Source organism: Meles meles, chromosome 5, assembly GCF_922984935.1.
Source record: "Meles meles chromosome 5, mMelMel3.1 paternal haplotype, whole genome shotgun sequence".
NCBI classification, from domain to species: Eukaryota; Metazoa; Chordata; class Mammalia; order Carnivora; family Mustelidae; genus Meles; species Meles meles.
Window position 1 is genome coordinate 27,524,586 of NC_060070.1, and position 26,436 is coordinate 27,551,021.

The window sequence follows — 26,436 nt, forward strand, 5'->3', positions numbered from 1 at the left end:
TTACAATAGACCTCTGATATAAGTATTATTATTCCCATTTTACAGATGAGGAAAACTAATCCAAAGAAGGTACAGAATTTCCTCCTGTTCATAGAGTATGTGTTAGAGCCAGACTAGGAAGCCATGTTCTGTGCTCTAGACCTGGTCTGTCTTCATCAGTATTGCCAGACTGTCTCTCAGAGGCATAAGTTATAAATGGGACTTGGTTTTAGAATGACTTTGTCTTTCATAGGAAAAGGAGTATGCTACATTGGGATAGGAAACTTCTAAAAAAAAGTTGGCACAGAAATCTAAGCTAGCTGTGCATCTGGAATTAACATATTGAACCATATGAATACTAGATAAGCTAATGGCTATGAACATTTACATGGCTCAATTGCTGGCCATTAGTATGGGATATATATATGTTATACCCATTTCCAGCAGACTAAATTCATTTATTTTGTCATGTTTTTAAAAAACAATAAATTATTGATTGGGACTTGAAGTCTTCTTGTTGTATATTCTTTTTATTGTGTAATTCCCATTTCATCTACTTGTTTTTATTCTGTGTAATTTTTTTTTTTTTTGCCTAGGTGTTACAAGGGATAATAAAGATCTTTCTCTTCACAAAAGTTGTAATAATATATTCATGAAATGCTTTAAATTTCTTGAGAGAATATAGTCTCAGTCATTTTTACTTATAATTATTAATAATGGAAACATACTTAATATTATTAAAAGCTTATCTTTAGAAGGGAAGAGGATTAAACTCTCATGGCTTGTGAGAAATGTATAAAATTCTTCCCTACTCACTTTTGGCAGATCTGTATCAGTGTCTTGCCAATTTCCCCAGAAGGCTCAGATGGAAACTTTAACAAAGGCGTTATTACAGAGGTGTGGCAGTGGTAAGAATAACAAAAAACGAAATCTTGCCATTTGCAAGGAGGTGGATGGAACCAGAGGGTATTATGCTAGGTGAAATAAGTCAATCAGAGAAAGACAATTATCATATGATCTCACTGATATGAGCAATTTGAAAAGACGGGATCATAGGGGAAGGGAGGGAAAAATGAAATGAGGGAGACAAACCATAAGAGACTCTTAATCTCAGGAAACAAACTGAGGGTTGCTGGAGGGGAGGGGGTGTAGGAGGAGGGATGGGATGGCTGGATGATGGACATTGGGGAGGGGATGTACTATGGTGAGTGCTGTGAATCGTGTAAGACTGATGAATCAGATCTGTAACCCCTGAAACAAATAATACATTATATGTTTAAAAAACAACAACAAAAAAGAATAACAAGAGTATGGTGAGGCATCCAGAGACTAGCAACAGTGGAAAGCTTTATCATTCCTAGAATTGAAGAAACAGGTGGAGGAATTACAGTAGTCCCCCCTTATGAAGAGGGAATCTGTTCCAACACCCACAGTAGATGCCTGAAACCATGGATATTACTGAATCTTGTATATTTATGTTTTCTTTTAAATATACATATCTAGGGTAAAGTTTAATTTAAAATTTAGATACAGTAAGAGATTAACAACTAATAATATAATAATTACTATTTATAACTAATTATAACAGTATACTATAATAAAAGTTATATGAAGTGGTCTCTGAAAATATCTTATTGTGTGGTAATCGCCCTTGTTCTTTTGGTGTTGTCAGATAAAAGGTCTGTGATGAGATGAAGTGAGGGGAATGACGTAGGTATCGTGACTTAGCATTAGGCTACTATTGCGGATTATCTGCTTCTGGAACGCAGTTGACTGCAGTAACTGAGACCACAGAAAGGGAGATTGTGGGTGAGAGTGGGGGGCTATTACGAGGACTGTGGGAGAGCCTGATAGTAGCTATAGTTGAGGATACATGGCTCCTGCAAAGTTGTGCTGAAGCAAAGTTGGAGCAGAAAATATCTTCACCTCCAGAATCCTGCCTGTTTCCCAGTGATGGAGTCCAGCCTAAAGCTGAAAGGCAAGAGAGCCAGTCTGCAAGAATTGGTCTCCTGGGGCCCAGAAGAGTGCAAAGAATGGTGGGGAATATATTTGGATTATTAAAATGGAGACTAATCAGAATATCCATCTAGTAAAAGTATTTTATAATACTGTGGAAAGGAAGACTAAAATACACTCTACACCAGCAGTTCTCAAAGTTTTTGGTTTTAGGACACCCTTACAACAAAAGTTTTTGTTTATGTGAGTTGTATTAATTGATGTTTACTCTATTTGAAATTAAAAGATATAAAATATTTTCTTAATGTAGAAATAACAATCCATTACATATTAATATAAAATTTAAAAATTGAAAATTGCATTTTTTAGAATTAAGCTAAAAATAGTGAGAAGAGTGGCATGTTTTACAGTTTTGTAGGTTTTTTTAAATATCTAGCTAATAGAGGACAACTAGGTTCTCATATCTGCTTCTGCATATAATCAGTTGTAATACGTTGTTTGCTTGAACTAAATGAAGAAAATCCAGCCTCAGATATGTTGGAAAGGGGAGAAACTATCTGAATAGATCTTAGAAATTCCAAGAGTTGTCAGATCCCGCCTTTTATTAGTCTTCATTAATTTTCTTCTGAGCACACTTCTGTACTTGTCAGGTGTATGTATGGGTAGTTGTTATAGGAGACATGATTTTGAACCACGCTGTATCTATATCTGTGACAACAAACTCTGCTGATCTGGCTTGTCAGTATTTGGTTAAGTGTAGTATAGTCATTGCCTTATCTGACTGTGTAAACACATCCAGTTGTGAGATACGGGCGCATTGAGCCACCTGGACAAGCTCTTTCCATGTTCACTTTTCTCTTGGAAAACATAATGGTATTTTTTACATTCTTAATTTCATATTTATTTGTTTGATTTCTATTTTGATGATCTTCACATAAAAAAAGATGACTACCAAAAATCATTAGGAAATTGTATTTTTTTCTCACACTGGAAAATGTTGGCTTTAGAGGATCCAAAGCATTCCAAAATAGAGTTCTTCCAAGGCCTGAATCTGTACTGTTTTTTAAAAAATAATGACTATTTTTATTATATTACCTCTTTTTTATTATATTACTCCTTTTTCCTAGTGACTAGAGTTTCTTGATGATCTTTTCTTTTGTTTAATCCAGGACTTATTCAGGTCTTTGTTGTCACATTCATGTTGAGCATATAATTTAGAATTTAACAAGTTCATACATTAACATAAACATAAACCCAAAATAATAACATTCAAAAAAATGTTGCAGATGTAAACTTGTTGTGTTTGTGTTTATGTATTTGTCTCTTATGTTTTAATGAAATTGTATGAATGTGGAGATATTTCCACATCTCAGCAATATTTGAGATTATCAGTATGAAGAGTTCTCTCCCATGTAGTACTTGTTATTGATGACATGCAGAAACTGTCAAAAAATATAAATCAGTTTTACATGGGATTAGTTTCTAATTAAGGCAAATTTACTATTTAAATGTAATAACTTTTTTTTCCCCAATGAAGATTAATGAAATACTTTTCTTCTTCCCCAAAGGAGCTACTGCTTTCTGGCATGCCAGAAATTGATGTGAGTGATTGGATAAGAAATACAGAATACACAAGTGGCTATGAAAGAGAGGATCCAGTTATTCAGGTAAAATCTCTCTAGAGCTCAGAATGAAGTTAAGTTTGCCATTTAATTTTATAAGCTTTTCAGCACTATTGGATGAAAACCTACATTAATTAACAAAGTAAAAATTTTTCCTAAACTCTTCTCCTGGGAATATTGCAAATGAAAGCTTTGTATGAAAACATTTTTGATAAATGAGTTTTATAGAATAAAATATGCTTTATGAATATTACATATTTCTTGGGTATTAAGAAGTCTGCAATTACTCTGAAATGTGAGTTAAGTTTTTTTATTGTTGTTAGTGGTTCTGGGAAGTTGTGGAAGACATTACTCCAGAGGAGAGAGTTCTTCTCTTGCAGTTTGTTACTGGCAGGTAAGAAGTGTTTTTATGCTAATGTGGAAAGAGTTTAATGTGTTGCAGTTTTAGTGGCCTAACCAACCAAAATGCATTATTCCTTTGACTTGTCAGTTTCTACTTCCCTTTCCATTTTTTTAGATAATAAAGATTTATTTAGCTGTTAAGGATAAAATATGGTAGTGCTCAATAAATGTTTATTTAATGTATACTAGTATATAAAGAAATAAACTGTTCCAGTCAGGACAGTCAGCATATATACTGTATTTTATAATTTGGTAATCTTTTCATTCTGTCGGTAAGTCAGTGGTAGTGCCAAATTCTTAATATTTGTCTGTTGTTGGACAGCATACACACACATACACACGACACATATAATATCCATACTCAACAGTTTTTCTCCAGTTCTTGCCAAATTTTTTGAAGATTTTATTCCACAAGCCGGGGAGGGGCAGAGGGAGAGGAAAAGAATCCCAAGCATACTCTGTGCTGAGTGCAGAGCCTGACATGGGACTTGATCCCACAACCCTGACTGAGATCATGACCTGAGCAGAAACAAAGAGTCAGAAGCTTAACAACTAAGCCACCCAAGCATCCCTCTTAACAGATTTTAGTCTCAAGATTCATTGCCTAAAAAATAATTTGTGATAGCACAAATATCTTTGAAAAGTCTGCCTTGAGACTGATTAAATATAGATATTGGAAAACTAGATGATTTTAATCTCCTTTAAGTTACATTAATGAAAGATGTTTTTAAAAAATCTGATTTTCATTCTTGGCATCTTAGAATTTTATTTGTGCCCTCCACTTTATGGAAATACAGTTCATTTGTTCCATCATAAATGTACATGGTTCTTCTAGGAAAGTTGGAACACACATAAAATTAGAACAAATAATGAACACCATTCCCTGCCAGCGATAACTTCTGTAAACAATTTGGCGTATTTACTTCTCTATTTTTTCTGTCTATCTTAAAAACATAATTGTGGGTGTATGTCTCTGTAAAATATATATGTTATTTAAAGTCCAGTATTTTCTTATCTCTAGTAATCTATAACCATTATAGGAAATTTGGAGGGGCGCCTGGGTGGCTCAGTGGGTTAAAGCCTCTGCCTTCGGCTCAGGTCATAATCCCAGGGTCCTGGGATTGAGCCCTGCATCGGGCGCTCTACTTAGCAGGGAGCCTGCTTCCTCCTCTCTCTCTGCCTGCTTCTCTACCTACTTGTGATCTCTATCTGTCAAATAAATAAATCTTTAAAAAAAAAAAAGAAAAAGAAAATTTGGAAAATGAAGAATATAGATAGAAGACAATGAAAATCCATTAGGTAATTCTACTATACAGAGATAATACTTTAACATTTTGCTTTATTTTCTAAGTCCTTTAACTATATAATTAGAAAAATAGTTGAGGGGTCACACTGTAATCTAACTTTAAACAATAAATAAAACATGAATATTCATTCAGGGTACCTGACTAGCTCAGTTGGGAAAGCATGAGACTCTTGATCTTGGGATTTTAAGTTTGAGCCCCATGTTGGGTATAGAGATTACTTAAAAATAAAATCTTAAAAAAAAGAGAACATGAATATTCACAGATTATAGACTAAAGATATGAAAGAAAACCTTGTTTTAGTGTTCTGTTGTAGTTTTTTGGCTTCTTAATGCAAAGAAGTACCCAGAGATTTGAGTATTTAATGAAAAGAGTTAAAAATTATATATTCTAGGGGCACCTGGGTGGCTCAGTGGGTTAAGTGGGTTAAAGCCTCTGCCTTCAGCTCAGGTCATGATCCCAGGGTCCTGGGATCGAGCCCCGCATCGGGCTCTCTGCTCAGCAGGAGCCTGCTTCTCTTCCTCTCTCTCTGCCTGTGATCTCTGTCTGTCAAATAAATAAATAAAATCTTTAAAAAAAATTATATATTCTAGGTGGGAGGATTAGACAATTTCAATAAAAAGAATTACTTCTAATCTTAGTGTCTGAGATTCCAGAAATTTTCCCACATACATAAATTTTTTACTTTTTTTTTGTTAAGTTTTATTTAAGTAATATCTACAACCAACCTGGGGATCAAACTTAGAACCCCAACAAGAGTCTCATGCTTCTCCCAACTAAGCCAGCCAGGTGCCCCATAAATTTTTACTTTTTAAAAACATCGTTCCTCTTTTATAACTTGTGAATTTAGCAATATATTTTTAAAAAATTTTCCAATTTTAGATCTGATTTGTTCATGGCTACCTGTTCTTCAGTTTATGGACCTTAATTGGTATTGTCCTTCATTGCTAAATTTTCCTGTTTATAGTAATGCTGAACAAATAAGGAATTCTTATACTTACACACTTGTGGGCCAGTTTGATTATTTATATAGAAAAAACTCTTAGAAGGGAAATTTTTGGATATGAAAGTATATAAATTTTTATAACCTAATATAGTATGTATCAGGTTTTTTTTACCCTTCAGAAAGTTACCAGTATTCATATCAACAGGGAATGAGAGGACCTATTCCTTTTCCTCTATCAGTACAGGATGTAATTTTTTTTTTTAAGATTTTATTTATTTGAGAGAGAGCATGAGAAAGAGTGAGACCATAAGCAGGGGGGAGGGGCAGAGGGAGAAGCAGACTCCCTGCTCAGCAGGGAGCCCGATGTGGACTCAGTCCCAGGACCCTAGGAGCTGAGCCAAAGGCAGATGCTTAACCAACTGAGCCACCCAGGCACCCTCATTTCTATTTTTATATAATTTTTTATTTATATAATTCTTATGTGAATTGTCTGTCTTAATTATTATGCATTCTATTGTCATTTTTTTTTTAATTTTTAAAGATTTATTTATTTGAGAGAAAGAGAGCTTGGTGGGGAGTATTGGGGGGTGGAGAGGGAAAGGGAGAAGGAGAGAATCCCAAGGAGACTTGCCACTGAGCACAGAGCCAGACACAGGGTTTGATCTCACCACTTTGAGGTCATGACCTGAGCTGAAATCAAGACAGATGCTGAAGTCAGACACTTAACCAACTGAGCCACACAGATGCCCTGTCATCATTTTAAAAAATTCAGTTCTAAGTGTTCTTTATGTGGGACATTAACCTTACAAATAACTTTTCCCAGGTTATCGTTTACAGATTCCCATGTAATTTAAATTATAAATTTACCTTATAAAATTTATAAACTTGAAGTATTAATTTTGAAAGTTGATCATTGTACTTTTCTTTGTTGTTTTTATAACTACTTCCCCACTCCCAAGATTTTATATATATGTTTATCTGCATTTTTTTCTGTAACTTTTTATAGTTCCTATTTTTACTTTCCAATTTTTAAGCCATCTGGATTTTATTTTAGTTTATGTATTGACGTAGAGCTCTTACTGTTTTCTAAATGATTTATATCTAAACACCATTTAATGGATTATTATGTCCACACCACCATGATTTGGTTGGTACAAGTCTTTAAAGTGCAAATAACAATTACAATTACTCAAGTTCTCTGGAACTAAAAATGTTAAGTTGCTGCTCTTGTAGAATGAAAAGCTCTTGTATTAATAATACAGAGTGCCTCTCCCAGGTTAAACATATAGTCATGGTTAGCAGTACTGAAAAGAATTGCACTGTTTATTATTTAACTGGTCATGAAGTGTAACTTATGAATCCATTTAAACTGAGGTGAGGGATGTGAGTAAAAAATAGAAGCCAAGGAAGCTGAGGGAACAACACAGAGCTAAGCTTCACCATTATGCTGAAGAAGTCACCTTTCAACATTTAGTCTACAGAGTCCTTGTTTTGAATTCAGACTAAGTTTTCAGTTTTTTTAAATCTTAACTTTCATTTAATTAGACTTAAGTGTAGGTATAGAGCATTTACCATTCTAAACTTAGCATGTATTTTTTTATTCAGTAGCACTTTCTGTAAAATTCTGATTATCTGTTTATGTTAGATATTAAAGTATCTTTCTCTGTGCCTATAGTTTAGTTTAGTGCAACTTTCCTGAAAAGTCAAATGTGTTCTAATTATTAGAACCAAGAACCAATGAAAAAAGTAATTTTTGAATATTTTTATGGTGTAACATTATTTTGGTGGTCTATAAGACCTTCTTAGTTAAATGACTTACTCAAGAATAATGAAAATCAGACTTGATGACTTCTTTGTGTATAAAATAGAAGTGTGTCATTTTTATTGACTGTAGTTTTACATTGTATGATCCAAGTGTCATAATATTCAGCCAAAGACCATTTCATTTATTATTCTCATACATGCTTAAGCTTGATGAGCCATGATCTTAGGATAATATTCACTGATTATTCAATTATGGGGCCCAGTCATATTTGTTTGTAGTTTAGAAGAAGAGGAATAAAATTTCAGAAATTGTTTGTGAATAGCAGTTCATAGTATAATTTTAGTTTAGATCTTTAAATTGGGAAGTCTTCTGATTTTTAAGCATATTTTTCAAAATTTAGTTACATGAAAAACATTAGATTGAACATTCTGATGTTGAAATACTATATATTAATTTGTGAAATCTCATTTTCTTATCTTATTCTGATAAAGTGGTGTACTTTAAAATTCTACCTCTACAGGAAATTGAGAACAGCTTGGCTTTTTACCCCTTTTCATTTTTGGTTGTCCTTTTAATAGGCGTAGACTGTTGTAGAATTTTATTTCCATTTACACACTTGTCTAGGTCTTCTTACCTATTCTTTTGCTCTAAGTAGGGATTGTTCATGCATTAGTGTTTATTAACAAGACTTTCAATATTCATTTGAATTTCTAAGGTAAGCTCAGGCATTTCATCAGTAAAGCATTTAATAGCAACCAAACAAGTCCCCAGCTATAAAAGAAAACTGCTCTTTTTTAGAGATTTATTTATATTGGATTGTGGATTGGATTTTTCCCCCCATGGATGTATACATACCATTTATGATTTTAAACAAAATTGTGGTGCATTTTTCCACAGTTTTTGTAGTGTATGTGGCAGAAAGTACAACAACATTTAACACTTTAACCATTTTTAAGTACAGTTCTGTGACATTAAGCACATTCACATCGTTGTGCAATCATCTCCACCATCCAGCTTCCAAAGTCTTTTATGTTCTGCAGCTGAAACTGTACCAGTTAAACACTAACTCTTCATACTCCCTCCCTCCAGCCCTTTGGAACTACCATTCTGTTATCTCTCTCTCTGAATTTGACTACTCTGGGTACTTCATATAAGTGGAACCGTGTATCATAACAAATGTTATGTGACTAGCTTATTTTACTCAGCATAGTGTCCTCAAGGTTCATCCACATTGTAGCATATGTCAGAATTTCCTTCCTTTTTAAGGCTAAATAATCACTATAGGTATATAGCACCTTTTGCTTATTCATTCATCCATGGATGATTATTTGAGTTGCTTCCACCTTTTTTGGCTTTTATGAGTCACACTACTATGAACATGGATGTACAGATGATCTCTTTCAGTCTCTGTTTTCAATTCTTTGGGCTATATACTGTAATTCTATGTTTGTTTTTTGAGAAACAGCCATACTGTTTTCCACAGCTGATATAAATTTTACATTCCCACCAGCAATGCAGAAGTATTCCAATTTCTGCATATCCTTTCCAATACTTGTTATTTTCTTTCTTTTTTTTTAAATTTTTGTGTTTTTTCTTTAAAATGGTCATCCTGGGGGTCCCTTGGTGGCTCAATATATTCAGTTAAGCATCCAGCTCTTGCTTTTGGCTCAGGTCATGATCATAGAGTTGTGAGATCGAACCCCATGTCAGACTCCGTGCTCAGCAGGGAGACTGCTTGAGATTCTCTCTCCCTCTCCTTTTGCCTTTCTCTGCACACGCATTCTCTCTAAAATAAATAAATTAATTAATCTTTACAAAAATTAAAAAAAAATAAAAAGGTCATCCAGGTCATTGTGATGTGTATGAAATGATATCTGATTCTGGTTTTGATTTATAGTTCCCCAATACTAGTGATATTGATTGAGCATCTTTTCTTTTTTCTTTTTTTTTTTTTTAAAGATTTTATTTATTTATTTGAGAGAGAGAGCATGAGAGGGGAGAAGGTCAGGGGGAGAAGCAGACTCCCTGCAGAGCTTGGAGCCCATCTGGTGACTCGATCCTGGAACTCTGGGATCATGACTTGAGCCAAAGGCAGTGGCTTAACCAACTGAGCCAACCAGGTGCCTGATTGAGCATCTTTTCATATGCTTATAAGCCATTTGTGAATCTTCTTTGGAGAGATGTCTATTTGGGTCCTTTCCCTATTTTTAAATTGGGTTTTTATTGTTTTCGTTGAGTTGTAGGAGTTCTGTTTATTGATATCTGGATATCAATTCCTTATCAGATTTATGACTTGAAAATAATTTTCTCCCATTCTGTGGACTGCCTTTTCACTCTGTTGATGGTGTCCTGTGGCGGACAAGTTTTTAATTTCGATGAAGTTCAATTTATCTATTTTTCTTTTGTTGCCTGTACTTTTGGTGTCATATCTAAGATATCATTGCCAAATTCAGTGTCATGAAGCTCTTCCCCTCTATTTTCTTCTAAGAATTTTGTGGTTATTGTTCATGCTTTGATCTTTGATTTATTTTGAGTTAGTTTTTGTTTATGGTATTAGGTGAGAATTCAATTCCATTTTTTGGTAGTGTAGATATCCAGTTTTTCCAACACAATTTGTTAAAAAGTTTGTCCTTCCTCCATTGAGTGTTAGGATTCTGGTTGAAAATGATTTGGCCATATATGCAAGAGTTTATTTGGGATAATCTATTCCATTTCTATATGTCTATCTTTATGCTATTGCTACATTTTTCTGATAACCATAGCTTTGTAGTTTAAAAGTTTTGAAATCAGAAACTGTGAAACCTCCAGCTTTATTCTTCTTTTTCAAAATGGTTTTGGCTAAAGTTTAACTTCTTTTTTTTAATGAACTGAATTATGCTTTGTACTAAGAATCCCATGTTAGAAAACGTTTCTAATACTGGTCAGACTTCTGCGTTTGAGTATACCTTTAGTACCTTTACATTAATTTGTTTTGTTACCATTCTTACTTATCTAGAAGGTACTATAGCATCTCAATATAAAACAAAATGTTGGGACGCCTGGGTGGCTTATTTGGTTAAGCGGCTGTGTTTGGCTCAGGTCATGATCCCAGGGTCCTGGGATGGAGTCCCTCATTGGGCTCCTTCCTTGGCGGGGATACTGCACCTCCCTCTGCTTACTCTGCCTGCTGCTCCCCCTGCTTGTGCTCTCTCTCTCTCTTTTCTCTCTTTCTCTGACAAATAAATAAAATCTTAAAAAAAATAAAATAAAAACAAAATGTTCTATAGGATTACTTTGTTTAATCATGATACATGCAAAAGCTAATTTGAAATAATATCTTTCAGATGTGAACAATAGAATTTAGGAAGTTGTGATTGTATTCTCTTTAGCCATGTACCCAAGATTAAATTTTCTAGTACTGTGTGCATTTTGTTAGGGTTTTCAAATTTGAATGTGGTCTTTTATGTTTATGTTAGGTGACATTAAAAAAGAAATACATCTGATATTGTGACTCTTTGGAACAGAAATGTAAAGAATATTCTAGTTTTCCCACAGTGAAAAACAAAACAAAAATCCTTTGACCTGTTGAGGAGGAAAAACTTTTCTTTACCTTTTAAAGTTATTCTGCTTGGTCTAAGAAGTAAATTGACATGGATAGATTAACAGGAAGAAAACAAATTTAATTCATGTGTTTTGGAGCTCATAGAAATACGAATCTCAGAGAAGAGACCAAAGTAAGCAAGCAGGATTTACACCTTTTAGACAAAGAAACAATATATTTTTGAGAGAATAAAAAGACAAAGAAGTTTGTGCTTGGAGTAGTAAATTGGCGAAGTGATGAGGTTTGTTTCTATAGCCTTCTCAGCCCTGAATTGCCTATCTCTGGTCATAGGATGTTTCTTTACCTTCTGGTACACGGAGAGTACCTTTCATTATTTCATCATTATTTCATCATTATTTCATCATTTATTTCCTGCTTTTAGCCAGACAGAGGAAGGTTTAAGTGTCCTTTTTGCACTGGTTGTTTTTAAGTAACTTTAATTTGAAATAATCAGTATGCCTAAGTGGCGTATTTGGGGATGGCCTACCCTGTACCCCATCAGACCCTAGATATTGTTCACATATAGGGAAATTGTGTGGATTACATCTAAGAGCCTCTCTGTTGCTTGAATTAATCAAGCAAACATCCATGTATTTGGCAAGTATCTAATGAATGTCTGTTAGATGCCAGTCATTTTGCTAACCCCAAGGGTATAAATACAAATGTGACACATTTAGGTCCTCAAATTAGTCCCAGTTGAGTAGGGGGAGACACATATGAGAAAATAATTGTACATGCAGTATGCTATGTGCAATAATAGAGGTGTGTGCAATGGCCAGTTGAAAGCATGGTATGGCTTACAGAAAAGTGGACAGGGGTTCTCCCTGGAAGCTTGCTAACTGGCCACAAAGCATCTTTTAATAATGAGCTGGGGTTTTGCAGAACCAGGGCACTTGTCAGTGCCTGAGAGTTGAATATATTCTAACTCTATAACTTATAATTTGAAATGTATCTATCACAAAGATTTTCGTTTCCTGATTACAACTTATTAAGATATGAACTTTTAGTTCTAGGGTCCCACATGGTGGATTTGCTAATATCATGGGTGGAAGTGGATTGCAAAACTTTACAATTGCTGCTGTGCCATATACTCCAAATCTCCTACCAACTTCAAGCACATGGTATGTTAAAATGTTTATTTAAGTGCATTGTGAATTGTCTTGATTAATTTTGAATGATTATAGGTCTGACTACTATACTGCTGCATTGAGAGGAAAACATCAACAGTAATCTGTTTTCAGCATTTTGGAATCACTGATAAATAAGTACCAGCATAATCCCTTGCCTTTCCCTTTTTTGGTAGGGAAAATATTTGAGAAAACTCCCTACCTATAATTTAATTAAATGTAGTTCAAGTATCATTGAAGTTACACTGTCATAAGTATCACTGAGTTACACCATCACTTCAAACTAAATTCCCTTATTGCTTATTTATTTTAGGCTGAAAGGGACTTATTTTCTTCCACTACATTTGCATACTAAAGGAAACTGCAATGCAGCAGTTTTTTGTTTTTTTTTTTCTTTTTAAATACTACTTCAGGGTTTTCCAATTTGAATGTAAATTTGAGAGGGTGGTTTTATGTTAATTTTGAGTGGTGTTTTCACTGCTAGACAAAACAATCAGAAATTTCATAGATTTCCTATTTAATGATGGTATATTTTTTCTTTTTAAGCATCAACATGCTCAAGTTACCTGAATACCCAAGTAAAGAAATACTCAAGGACAGACTTCTTGTGGCATTACATTGTGGCAGCTATGGTTACACAATGGCGTAAAGAAGTCTGGAAAATTCATCTGATTACTGATGCACAATTCAGAGTGGCAGAAATAATTTACGAAACTGTCAACAGAAAAGGAGCCTAAATGCAGCCCACAGGCAGGGCTGATGTTTAAAATTCATAAAGGATCACGCTTTCTACCCTCCCTTCCCGCTTCCCTTTTATGTTTGCTGTTTGTGATACAATTAGAAAATATAAAATCACAGTAGTATTCAATTTAAAAAATGCTAATTGAAAGTAGTAGAAATTGTCCTTTTTCATATTTCTTTACTCTAATTGAAGATTGTGTTAAGGCGAAACTTTATTCTACATTCCACCTTTACCATTTTACTGTCTTGTTAAAAGGGTGTTTTTTCTTTATTTTCCTATAAAATTGTATTAGGACACCCAACCTAGTATGTTCTCTTGCATGTAAAGTGCTGTTTATATTTTGGAAAACTGTTGTATAGAGTGGATTAATTTAGGTTGCGTATAAAGCCACAAATATGTATTTTCCCATATTGAATCTATATTGCAATGATGTTTTTTAGCTTTTTAATATTTTAATATATAATGTAAAATTTAGAGTGATGTGACTAACAGCTGATGAAATGACATTTAATTTATATATTAAAGCTTATATTGTATGAATTATTTGCATCTTTCAGTGGTCAGTTTCCCATATATATATATTGTGGTCTCAAAGTCTTATGTCCTATTTTAATTTATATTTTAGGTAAAATTAAATATATTTTAACACATTCTTTTTATTGCTTTTGTTTTATCTGTGAGTTCTGATAACATATTTGAAGAAGTAGTCCAATATGCACAGTACAACTTAAATATGTAGGTTTTTATTCTTGTTTATTTTTCATGATTAAAGTGTTGAGATAAATGACATGCCTAACACAGAGCTTTGGGTTTTTAAATTTTAGAGTGATCTAATCCAGTTTTCTTTTGAAAGGATCCACCTCAGTTGTTACAGCATACCTTTTAAGGGGAAGTAGGAACACTCACGTATTTAGAAGTGCTAGCAGAGGAACTTGTAATGTCTAGGACTTTGCCTTTGGAAACTAAAAGTATACTATCCGGTGGCATCAATGTTGGTAAAATGATTCATGCAGATTTTTTTCTTATGAGTAGATGGTCATATTTTCAATATATATTGAAAACTTTGTCACATTATAAATCTTCTTTAATATATGTGTTTTGATCTTCTTTTGTTTTTGTAGGTATATATATATTTATATATTATATATTTACATATATAGAATATATATTTATATTTATTATTTTTATTTATATATTACATATAAGAATTTCTGAGCAAATTAATATTAAAACTTGGAATTCTTTAAAAAGACAGCTTTAGGGGCGCCTGGGTGGCTCAGTGGGTTAAGCCGCTGCCTTTGGCTCAGGTCATGATCTCAGGGTCCTGGGATCGAGTCCCGCATCGGGCTCTTTGCTCAGCAGGGAGCCTGCTTCCCTCTCTCTCTCTGTCTCTGCCTGCCTCTCTATCTACTTGTGATCTCTCTCTGTCAAATAAATAAATAAAATCTTAAAAAAAAAAAGACAGCTTTAAAATTAAGACTAAATGCATATTTACAATAAATGAAGCTAAAAATTTTTAAAATTTGATTTTCAAAATTCATTCGTATAAGAGGTTGTTGCCTTCTGAGTTTTCAGATAGGTAACTGACCTCTTTAATATTACATTGCTTATGATTTTAATGTTTAACAAACATTTGTTTCTTTATATAATCATTCAGTGCATTGAGTTTTGTCAGATTAGTCCTTTTGCAAGTATTTATGTAGGAGAGATAATAAAATATTAAAGATTTCATGCTATTTTACCCCTGAATTTGAGTATTTTTTGTACAGATTTAACAACTTCAGGGTTTATTTTTTTATGTTGTCTTTCTCTCTTAACCATAAGAATGTAGTTAATATAAAGTATTTTATATGGATTAAAAATACTATTTAAGTGAGAGGCAGCAAGTCTTTTTAATATACCTTATTCCCACAATTTCTTATGTAAGTACATGGATATGTTGAATGCAAAGTAGCGTAGAAAAATGACTAGAGATTTTTATCCCCTTTGGGTAAAAGATTACTCTCATAGGAAAATGACTCTGACCTTAAAACACGTAATGATTCCATATAATGGAGAAAACAGAGGAACCAGCACTCTAAAGGAATAAAAATATAGGGCAAAGGACCATAGTGTAGGAAACTGATTAATAAAAACATCTCGGCAAGAGTAGATTAAATTGTTCACATAGTTTGAGGGAATAGTGATGACATAGTTCATAAAATCTTTTAGTCTGTCCAGAAATTAAATGTAATGTAAGGAAATCCCAGCTTTAAAACAGTATGCTAAATGCAGCCTCGAGGCATGACAGTCTTTGTGGGTTAGATATGGGGCCAGAAATGAAAGCTTTAAAGTGAAGGTCACAATTTGGAGGCCCAGTAGATGATTTTCTACTCACAGTTTTGTTTGTCATGCCAATTCTAAAATTCTAAAATGAGTTGTCAACCTTTAAAAAATCTGAAGGTTTCATGCAGAAGTCTAGATTTTAGGCTTTTGAGAGTACAGGACACTCACAATATTGGGCATTGATTCCTAGAAGGCATAGTTGGCCGCAATTAAGGAGAACCTACTTCTTCCATTGACTGAATATTCATGCTCTTCAGTCTACCATCTTTCTACCCCATCCTGCCTCCCTCATTTGTATTACCTTCTTGGCCATTTATAGCACTGGAATTTGCTTTAAAGAATTTATGTTGATCAGAAATGTTCCCCTGGAGTATAAATTGGTACAAATTCTTTGGAAGACAATTTGGCAATGTCAGATTTTTTTTAAACGTACGCATACTCCTTGACTCAACAATTCAAAGAATTTATCTCATGGATAATCTTGTTCATCTCATAAAGATATTTGTACAAGAATGTTCTCTGAAGCCTTGTTTGTTATAGAGAGAAACTGGAAATCATTTAAATGCCTATCAGTAAGGGGTTACTAATAAATTACAGCCATCAGTAGAATATTAAATAGTATTTGCAATGAATAAAATGGATTTATACATACTGAAACGTAAATGTCTCTAAAGTATGTTAAGTGAAATAAAGTATATAGAAGAGTGATTAGTGTATAAATAAATATAACATATGTGGGGCAGTTTCACACAAGAATGATTTCTGGGCCATGGATTACTGCTATGTGTGGGAAAGTATTATAAGATGGGATAAAAACTTTTACATTAAAAAAACCTTTTTTTCTTTTTTGTCTAAAACAAAAGCCTGAGTTATTTTCATGTGATATATGTAAAAAGAAACACTGGTCTCTTTAATCAAGGGAAGTAGGCATTAATAATAGGTTTTTATTGGATCAATAAAAATGCCATAACAGTAGCAATAAGCAATATTTTCATAACCACAAAACTTACTACTTTATAATGTGGTTAACTTAAAGTAAGTCTCTTTCAGTCAGATCCCAGGAGCAGGGGCAGTGGCCATTCTCTCTCCTGACTCTCCTTGTTATCTCCCTTTTGCTTAGGGAAAATGGCCTCTGATATGGCTCTGATGGCATCATCGAGGTGTTCAGTGACTTGAGAGTATGTGCATAAATCCTCAACACCGGAGGAGGTGAGAAGTGCAAGAAAGTGGTACTCCTTTGCCTAAGCCAGGGCAAGAAGAACATCTTAATACCTGGAGGAGGGCAAGGAGATCTTGGTAGGGCATGTGGGCCAGACTGTAGACCACCCCTCTGCCACCTTTGTCAAGATGCTACCAGACAAGGACTGCTGGTATGCCTCTATGACACAACCAATGAGAACAAGGAGAGCAAAAAGGAGGACCTAATGTTTATTTTCTGGGCACCTAAGTCTGCACCCCTAAGAGCAAAATGATCTATGCCAGCTCCAAGGATGCCATCAGGAAGAAGCTGATGGAGATCAAGCATGAATTACAAGCAAACTGCTATAAGGAGGATGCCTTGGCAGAGAAGCTGGGGAGCAATGCTATTATTTCCCTGGAAGGCAAGCCTTTGTGAACCCCCTCCAGCCCCCTGCCTGGAGCATCTGGCAGCCTAAGACCTGCCCATGAGGATTGCAGGCTAACCCCTTCCTGCCAAACCTGAAGGGCTGGAGGGATACCAGCAAGGGGAGGGCAGTCCCTTCACCATAGTTGCCAAACAGCCTCCTTGCCCCCTGGACCTTCCTCCTTCATCCATCCCTGATGGTTCTAGCCTTCCCAAGCCACTTTTGATCTGATTCCTCTTGGGTTGAAGCAGACCAAGTACTCCTACCCAGGCACCCCAGTTATATTTTTTATGACACCCCAATTCCCTAACTGTTCTTTTTCCCATGCTGGTAACTTCTAACCTCAATAACAACTCTGCTTGTCTGTTTAGTTCTGTGTATAAATGGAATGTTGTGGAGATAACCCCTTCCTGCCCACTTGGTTCCCCTCCCCTTTATCTGGGTGGCAGCCACTCATGGAAGCAGGACCAATAAGGGACCTTCAATTAAAAAAAAAAAAAATCACGCATGTGGCGCCTGGGTGGCTCGTGGGTTAAAGCCTCTGCCTTTGGCTCAGGCATGATCCCAGGGTCCTGGGATTGAGCCCCCGCATTGAGCTCTCTGCTCAGCAGGGAGCCTGCTTCCTCCTCTCTCTCTGTGCCTGCCTCTCTGCCTACTTAGGATCTCGGTCTGTCAAATAAATAAATAAAAAATCTTAAAAAAAAAAAATCATTGTTTACTTGGGTCTTCTTTCTAAGATCTGGGGAGGAAACTCACCTGCATGACACAACCCCCATTCTCAGGACCCAGAACTTGAGCATGTAATATTATGTTATATGGTACAGCTGTGTCAACATTTATACTCCCATGGGTTAAACTACAAACCTAGCTTCCATTTACAAAGTTTTCCAAAAATGGATTTAGAAGCTTTTAGAATGCAACCCTTCCATCAGTTGCAAAATGTATGTATAACAGCTGCCTCTATAAGTGGGTTTTTAACTAAAAATAAAATTTTGGCTATTTTCAGCACAATTTAGGCCTATTAACAGTATCAGTGGTCACTATTTTTCTCATATGAAACATGCTCTGTTCCTGTGCACATCCATAGTGGTTAACAAAATTTACATTCCAAGTTAACTAGTGACAAATCTCAATTTTACACTTCAGCTTAAGCTATTTTAATGTAGAAAGATTTCTGTTAGAATGTCCTTTGTGAAATTCTTTGGTCCTGGGTTATGGTACCTGCCTTCTGATCTGGTATAAATGGCACAAATGCATTTATTTAATTTATAATAAGTCCTCTCATTTTACAAATGAGAAAATTGTGGAGATCAGAGAAGTGGTGACTTGCTTAAGGCTTCGGGGCTACTTTAGTACTAGAATTTAAAACCTAGGCTTTCTAATTCTTAGCCCACCAGTTTTTCTTTTACTCCATGCTGTCTCTTTATGACATAACTGCATTATAAAAAGACTCTTTTAGAAAAACACCTGCAGCCTATTAACAGTCATGTAAGACAAGCCTGTTGGGAAACTATAACTTAATAAGCTGATAGTTAAGAGTGATTAATAGGACTATATTTCTTCTCTCCCACTGTGCCACAATAAGCTAGGGTGGGTATTTTACCATTTAAAGATGAAAAAGAACAGATGTATCGTCAGATCATAGATCATGGGTAGTCATTAAGTTTTATTATCTTTATAAAAATGTTCAATTTCAAGCATACTTGGTGTTTGGAAATATGTTGTGAATCTAATGTTGCAATACTATTAAAACCATAAACTGAGAATATGATGACTATTACTGTATACTTGTGTGACTGAATTGAATTGAGTGAAATGGAGGGTGAGTCATCCCAGGTGAGTGCTGGATATACAGTTAGTGGAAACAACTTTCCAGATGAATTTAACAATTTCCCCTTAAATGTATTCAACAGTGGTTTAGGGACTGGGTCACAGTCTTTGCCCTCAAAGGAAATAAAATTAGGTTGGGCAGATGGAAGGCATATTTGAAACATTTTGAAACTGCGTAGTATAGCATATGATTAAGTGAAAAACCAACACAGAAACGCATTAGTGTAGGGGAAGAAGGGTTTAACATAAACTGAATAGCCAAGGAACTTCAAATATTTGTCCTAACTAAATTATTAAATTGCTCTGTAGATTTGGAGACAAACAAATTGATCACCCTGTTGATTGAACAAATGACTGAAAATTAGGTTAAAAATTGTAAACTTTCAAGGCTAATGTGTAGCAGTCACAGAGTTCTCAGATTTTTAGAGAATTATTTACTTGCTCTGTTCTAGATTCCGGTCATTCCTTGAGAATGCTGATCTAGTAGTTTTCATAACTTGGAGACTATTGTGTTCATATACCAACAATATTTGAAAATGGCTCAGTATTTTTCACGGAAGAATGGCAATATCTGATTCTTTTTGAGAGCTTACTGGAGGAGCAGGGAAGAGGCGTGCTTAGCTTAAGGTGGTGTCTGCACAGTATCCTCTTACACAATATTTCTCTTTTCCTAATATCTAGGAATCGAGGGAAAAAAAGTAAGCTTGATATTCAAATTCCAAAATTCCATATGAGTGGCCTACCTGACATCTTCACTTAGATATTAAGAATCTGAAACCTTAGGTATATCCAAAGAGATCTCTTGTTTCTCCACTGTCTCCCTGCCACCTGTCACCCCATCCCAATCTTTTCTATCTCAGCAAATGGCACCACCATCTACTTTATTGTTCTAAGCTGAAGACCAATAAGTTTTCCCTTTTCTTATTTTCTACATTCGACCCAACACCAAGTCTTGTTGAGTTTACCCGTTCCGTATACTTTAGTCAACCTCTAGTGCCCTGTCCAAGTCACCATGATCAGTTCCATAGACTAGAGTGGCCAACACAAAGGGAGGCAGTAGAGCATTATGGTTAGGAATAGAGGTTCAGAGCTGGATGGCCTGGATTTGAATCTGAGCTTTCCTACTATTATCTGTTGTTAGGAGATCAGTTGAGCTGGGGAAATGAGCTGAGGTTCAGATGTTAAGAGTAGCTGATTAATGCAACAAGTCAAAAATGAAAGAGTTAAGCCTTTAATTATGTGCTGGAATGGTTATATGCAAGAGTCTAAAATGAGAAGGCACTGACTCCCCCTGTTACATTTCCTGTATGGAAAAGCATGCTAATCCAGGGTCGGCTGAACACAGACATGGGAGATGTCTCACTGTTGTAGGAGCCTGGACCTAAAGGCTCCAGTAATTTTATGGACTCTGTGGTTGGGGGGAGGGTGAAGGAGGCGGGTTAGGAGTGGGAAAGTCAATGGAACAGTGTTTTCAAGGGTCTCACACTGCCTCTTAAAAGGAGGACTCAGCAGAAGCTTCTGAGGAAGGCTTATGTCTCCGGCCTCAGATGAAGAGACCCAGAAGTGAAGGCATGACTGGGCAGGGAAATCTGAGTTGTTTACTGTAACTGCCTTCAGAGACTGCAATGCATTGGCTCTGTGCCAAGTGTAGGCCAGGGGGCAGCAGCCTTTTTCCCAGGAGGACTGCCAGGTAAAATCTTTGTAATTGCTCATAGGCACATCTGAAAAATCACACACAGGTTTTTAACCAGGAGTCAGACTCTTCAGCTGTGTGAACTTGGGCAAGTTTCTTAACTGTTCTCTGCTACAGTTTATAAAGGAGTTGTAGAATTATGAGAATCACATATTGTAGGTTAGTTTTCTATTGCTGCTGTAATATATTACCACAAATTTAGTAACTCAAAACCACAAACATTTATTAACAGTTCTTGAGGTCAGAACATTATTGGAATAAGGGTGAAAAATCACATGATTACATCAATAAATGCAGAGATAGGTTCCGTTATCAAAGGAACGAGACTGAGACAAAGTGAAAGTTATGCAAAGCCTTATTCTATGCCAAGCATTAGAAGTTAGACTGACCAGCCAGGGGAATGAGACTGAGACGAAGTGAAAGTTATGTAAAGCTTTATTCTATGCCAAGCATTAGAGGTCAGACTGACCGGCCAGGGCCGCCTCAGAAGAAAGCGACCCCCCTTGGTCTTACAGGCTAGTTTTTATAGGGCACAACCACAGATCTCTACGTATGTGGCTTTGGCTGATTGGATGTCTTTTACCTGTCTGGCCTTATTTTAGGTGTGTGTTTCAGTAACAGTTACCTGGAACCGGTATCAGTAACTGCTGAGGCATTTATTAAACAACAAAATGGCAACCTAGGCAACATGGCAACAACAAAATGGCTACCTAGGCAACATGGCAACAACAAAATGGCTACCTAGGCAACATGGCAACAACAAAATGGCTACCTAGGCAACAAAATGGCTACCTAGGCAACATGGAGTCACTCTGGCTAAGCAGGCCCAGGCAGGCCCTAGGGGTTTAACAGGTTTTAATGTGGAATCGGCCCCAACAGTAGAAATGAGCACTTGATAAAGTTCAAGTCCCCCCCCCCCCCTTTTAAAGATTTTATGTATTTAGAGAGAGACAGAGAGCACATGAGTGGAAGGAGGGGCAGAGGGAGAGGGAAAGAAAGAAACTGGAACAGACTCTACGCTGAATGTGGAGCCCAATGTGGGGCTCAATCTCAGGACCCTGAGATCATGACCCAAACTGAAATCAAGAGATGGATGCCCAACAGACTGAGATATCCAAGCACCACAAAGTTCAACCCCTTTTGACAAACACTGTCAAAATTCAAAATTTAGAATAATTTCCTTGATTTGATAAAGATATATTGTATAACAAACATTCTACAGCAAATATCATGTTAATGGGGAGACTTTATTCTCATCAAGATCTGTTCCAAGATAGGAATTAATATTACTGTTAATGTTTGACATAATACTGAAGGTTTAGCTAATGTTATGATGTAAAGAAAAGAATTAAAAGTTATCAGGATGGGAAAGAGATAAAATTATTTGTAGCTATGATTGTGTCCAAAAGAAATAAATGTATTGAACAGAGTGACTATTAGACCTAATGGGAGATAAGAATGATAGTATTTGCTTTTATCAGCAACAATCAGAAAATTTAAGTGGAAATTATACACTACCTACAATAGCCACTAAAACTATAAGGTAAGATATAATCTCTCAAAAATGCAAAAAAAAAAAAAAATTACAGGTAAAACGTTAAGACTGTTTAAAGACTATGACCTGAGGGTGTGGAAAAACTTTTTTTTTTTTTTCCATTTTATTTATTTTTTCAGCGTAAAACTTTTAAGACCCAAACAACTCAAATGAAGAATTGCTTGCTACAAAATTAAGAGGTTTTTTTCCATTTGAGGGACATCATAGAGAAAAACAGATGACAGATTGGAAAAAGATACCCATAATGTCTAAGTCCAACAACAAGTTCACATACAGAATATTCAAACAAATGCTGCTTATCAACAAGAAAAAAAAAAAAAAAAAGGAAGAAAGAAACAGGAAATCCAGTGGGCAAAGGGGCAAAGGATATGGTTAGGCAATTCACAGATGGAGAAGCCCAACTGGCTAACAAGTATACGAACAGATGCAAATCAAAACAGGCAAGTTTCAGGTAAAAATTATTTCCACATCAGAATAGCAAATATTAGAATATACCAGATTTTAGTGACTATGTGAGAAGTCACTAAAGCCTTGGAAATTAGAGTGTTAACTGGTAGGGCCATTCTGGAAAAAATTCTTGAAAAATTTGGTTACACTAAATACGAGTGTGCTTGTGGCCCAGTTGTCTGGTGCTTCATATTTCCTAGAAGAATTTCACACTTGTCCATGGGGGACATTATTATTTGTATATTTGTTTATTGTGGCCTTGTTCAGGGTTGACATTTGTACTGTTTCCAGTTTTTGTTTTAAAACAATATTGCTATGAATATTCTTGAATGTCTATATGTGTGCCAGAGTTTTTCTGGTAGCATCGCTGGAGCACAGGGAATGCACATCTCCAAATTTAAGAGATGATCCTACTGGTTTTCCAGAGTGGTGGTATCACTTAATATTTTCTTTAGCAGTGTCTAAGAGATGTGACTGCTCCTAGATTCTTGTCAATGCTTCAGATGTCAGATTTTAAAAATCCTGCCAATACCGTCAGTGTGAAATATATCTTAGTGTGATTCTAATTTTCATTTTCCTTTTCTTCCATTTCTTCATTTCTAATTTTCTTTTTTTTTTTTTAAAGATTTTATTTATCTATTTGATAGATCACAAGTAGGCAGAGAGGCAGGCAGAGAGAGAGGAGGAAGCAGGCTCCCCGCTGAGCAGTGAGCCTGACTTGGGGCTCGATTCCAGGACCCTGAGATCATGACCTGAGTGGAAGGCAGAGGCTTCAGCCCACTGAGCCACCCAGACGCCCCTTCATTTCTAATTTTCATTTTCATTTGCTAAACTAAGAGTTAAGCAGCATTTTTACAATTTATTGGCCATTTGTGCTTGAGTCTTCTATGAAGTACATTGTGGCAAAGAAGATAATCTATATGATACCAATCATTTAAAATTAGTTGAGTCTTAAAACAATGGCCCAGAGCGCCTGGGTGGCTCAGTGGTTTAAGCTGCTGCCTTCAGCTCAGGTCATGATCTCAGGGTCCTGGGATCGAGTCCCACATTGGGCTCTCTGCTCAGCAGGGAGCCTGCTTCCCTCTCACTCTCTCTGTCTGCCTCTCTGCCTACTTATGATCTCTCTCTGTCAAATAAATAAATAAAATCTTTAAAAAAAAAAAAACAAACAATGGCCCAGAATGCTTTTGGTTCTTGCAAATTACTGTTTACAGAGGGGCTTGAAATATTTCTCCACTTTTTGGGTAAAATGTTCCATATATATTCATTAGGTAAAGCTTGTGAACTGTATTGTTCAAATCTTCCATATCCTTACCGATATTTTTCTTTTTGATTTTGTGAACTATCAATCACCAAGTTCTGAGGTATGTTAAAATCCTCAGCTCTACTGTGCTTCTATATTTATTCTCATAATTCTTTTAAGTTTTGCTTTATATAATTTCAAGCTCTAATGTATAGAGTTTAGTTTGGAATTTTTGTATCTAATGGTGAATTAACCTTTTCTCATTACGTAGTTTGTCTCAATGCCTTTTGTCTTAAAAGTCTATTTTGTCTGATATTAATATAGTAACATCAGCTTTATTTTGGTTATCTGCACTGTGTATATATTTTTTCATCCTTCTGATTTCAACTAATTGTTAACCTTATGTCACAGGACTCCTTATAAAGCAACCTATAAGTAGATTTTATTTATTTTTACCCAATTTAATAATCTTTACTTTTAAACACATTTATTTTTACATTTAAATTTCCATAATAATTCATATTTTGTATTTATATCCATGTGCTATCCCCTTCAGGATTTTCAATTTGATTTTTGTAGATGTACCTATTTCCATCTCTTATATATTTTCTATATGCTATGTCTCTGTTCTGCATTATGCAAAATATTCTGATTCATCCTCCAGCTTATTCTTTCTTATGCTGTATCTATACTTTTGTTTAACCATCTTTTAAATTTTAAGTTAAAATTATTTTTTATTTCTAAAAGTTCTGTGTGGTTCTTTTTCTGTGTCTTCCTTTTCATGTTTTAGTCTTGTGTTCCTTATTTGTATTTAAAATTCTCAGGCAAGTAAGCAAGTAGTTTATTGGGGAAGTGAATGCAGGGAACAGGAGTGTGAGATTAGGGAAAGGGAAACAAGGAGGGAATGCCAATATAGGGATGCCCTATGGATTGATCTTCACTGTAGGCACCTGGGACTCTGTTCCATCAGGACCTTTTGAAGAGCTGGTATCTCAGAATTGTTCACTAAAAGAGTGAAAGATGAGAGCATTTATCCATTAGCTTTCATAGTCCCTTGGTCAAAAGTTGCCCCAGGGAGGGCAGTCTTCCATACTTCCAGATGTGCATGCATGAGTGCCTAGTCGATTTCTGAATAAACTGACATCAGAGAAGCTCAGGGACAGGGAGCAAGAGATAAATGGTACAGTTGAAGCAAAACACTACCAGATTACACCTGTCATTTGCTATTGCATAGTTGCACTCTCTGGTGTCCTCTGGGGTCTAATTCTTATGATTATAGTTTCCAATGGCCCTATACTCATGGTCCTTCATGTGTTTTGTGAAACTCTGCTCTGAGATTTTATTCTTTGGTAGTTTATCTGTGGGAATTCTTTGGGAATCGACTTGACAGTTCGTTCCTTTTGAATGGGGCTGCTTTTGATTCTGTCAGGCATCTGAGTGCATTACCAACCCAGTACAATTTTATTTTATTTTATTTTTTTAAAACCCAGTACAATTTTAAACTATATTCTTAACTTGAAGTTTCTTTGGCACCACGCTAGTGGTGTAAATTTGGACTAGAAACCCAAATAGAGTCTGTTTGTGGTTACGAATTCTTAGGAGAGATTTTTTTTCTCCTCTACTAGAATCTAGGGATTGACGAGTTTTTCTTTCTCTCTTTTCCCTTCCTTCCTTCTTTCCTTCCACCCTCCCTCCCTAGATTTTATTTATTTGGGAGAGAGAGAGAGAGAGATTGAGAGAGATTGAGCATGAGCAGGGGGTTGGCGGGGTACGGACAGAGCAGACTCCCTGCTGAGTGGGGAGCCCGACTCGAGGCTCGATCCAAGGACACAAAGATCATGACCTGAGCCAAAGGCAGACACTTAACTGACTGAGCCATCCAGGTGCCCCAAGAAATTAGTTTTTCTTATTATCTCTAATGTAGGAAATAGACCTGTCATTGAAGTCTCTAATAGGAGACTATTAGACTATTAGACTATTAGACTCCCTGCCTCAGTCAGGCCACTTGTGTCTCCATGCCCAAGACCCTACGAGAAATCAAAGATCAAGGTCTACAGGATCACTGAATATTATCAGAGTGAAAACTGGGTCCACATTTTCATGCGACTTGAGGCACCTAAGTATTCTCCACTTTCTTGCCAGCTTATTAGCATGTTTTAAAAAGATTTTCCTTTTAATATTCTGCATCGATTCCGGGTGTTTTCAAATGGAAGGGTCAGACTCTTGAGGGTGAAATATTGCCTGGGATGGAAATATGCATTATTGTCCTTAGGTCAGGAAAGTAAGTGAAATTTCTCATAACTCAGGAAGTCTTTT

The 26,436-nt window shown here is 35.7% G+C and overlaps 1 protein-coding gene and 1 pseudogene across 4 annotated transcripts in view; both read left to right on the forward strand.

The window, feature by feature from the left end:
• HACE1 (HECT domain and ankyrin repeat containing E3 ubiquitin protein ligase 1) overlaps positions 1-17,029 on the forward strand; it is a 122,378-nt gene extending 105,349 nt beyond the window's left edge. For 2 of the 4 annotated variants that reach the window (XM_046004957.1, XM_046004960.1), the window contains exons 21-24: positions 3,504-3,602; positions 3,881-3,951; positions 12,562-12,675; positions 13,228-14,499. In XM_046004957.1, coding sequence (XP_045860913.1) covers positions 3,504-3,602; positions 3,881-3,951; positions 12,562-12,675; positions 13,228-13,330 — 387 coding nt within the window. In that variant the 3' untranslated portion in view covers positions 13,331-14,499. Of the gene's footprint in view, positions 1-3,503; positions 3,603-3,880; positions 3,952-12,561; positions 12,676-13,227; positions 14,502-16,868 lie in introns of those variants that run through there. The other 2 variants (XM_046004959.1, XM_046004961.1) reach the window with 2 other exon arrangements.
• LOC123942108 lies at positions 16,885-17,926 on the forward strand (annotated as a pseudogene).
• The last annotated feature ends 8,510 nt before the right edge of the window (positions 17,927-26,436 follow it).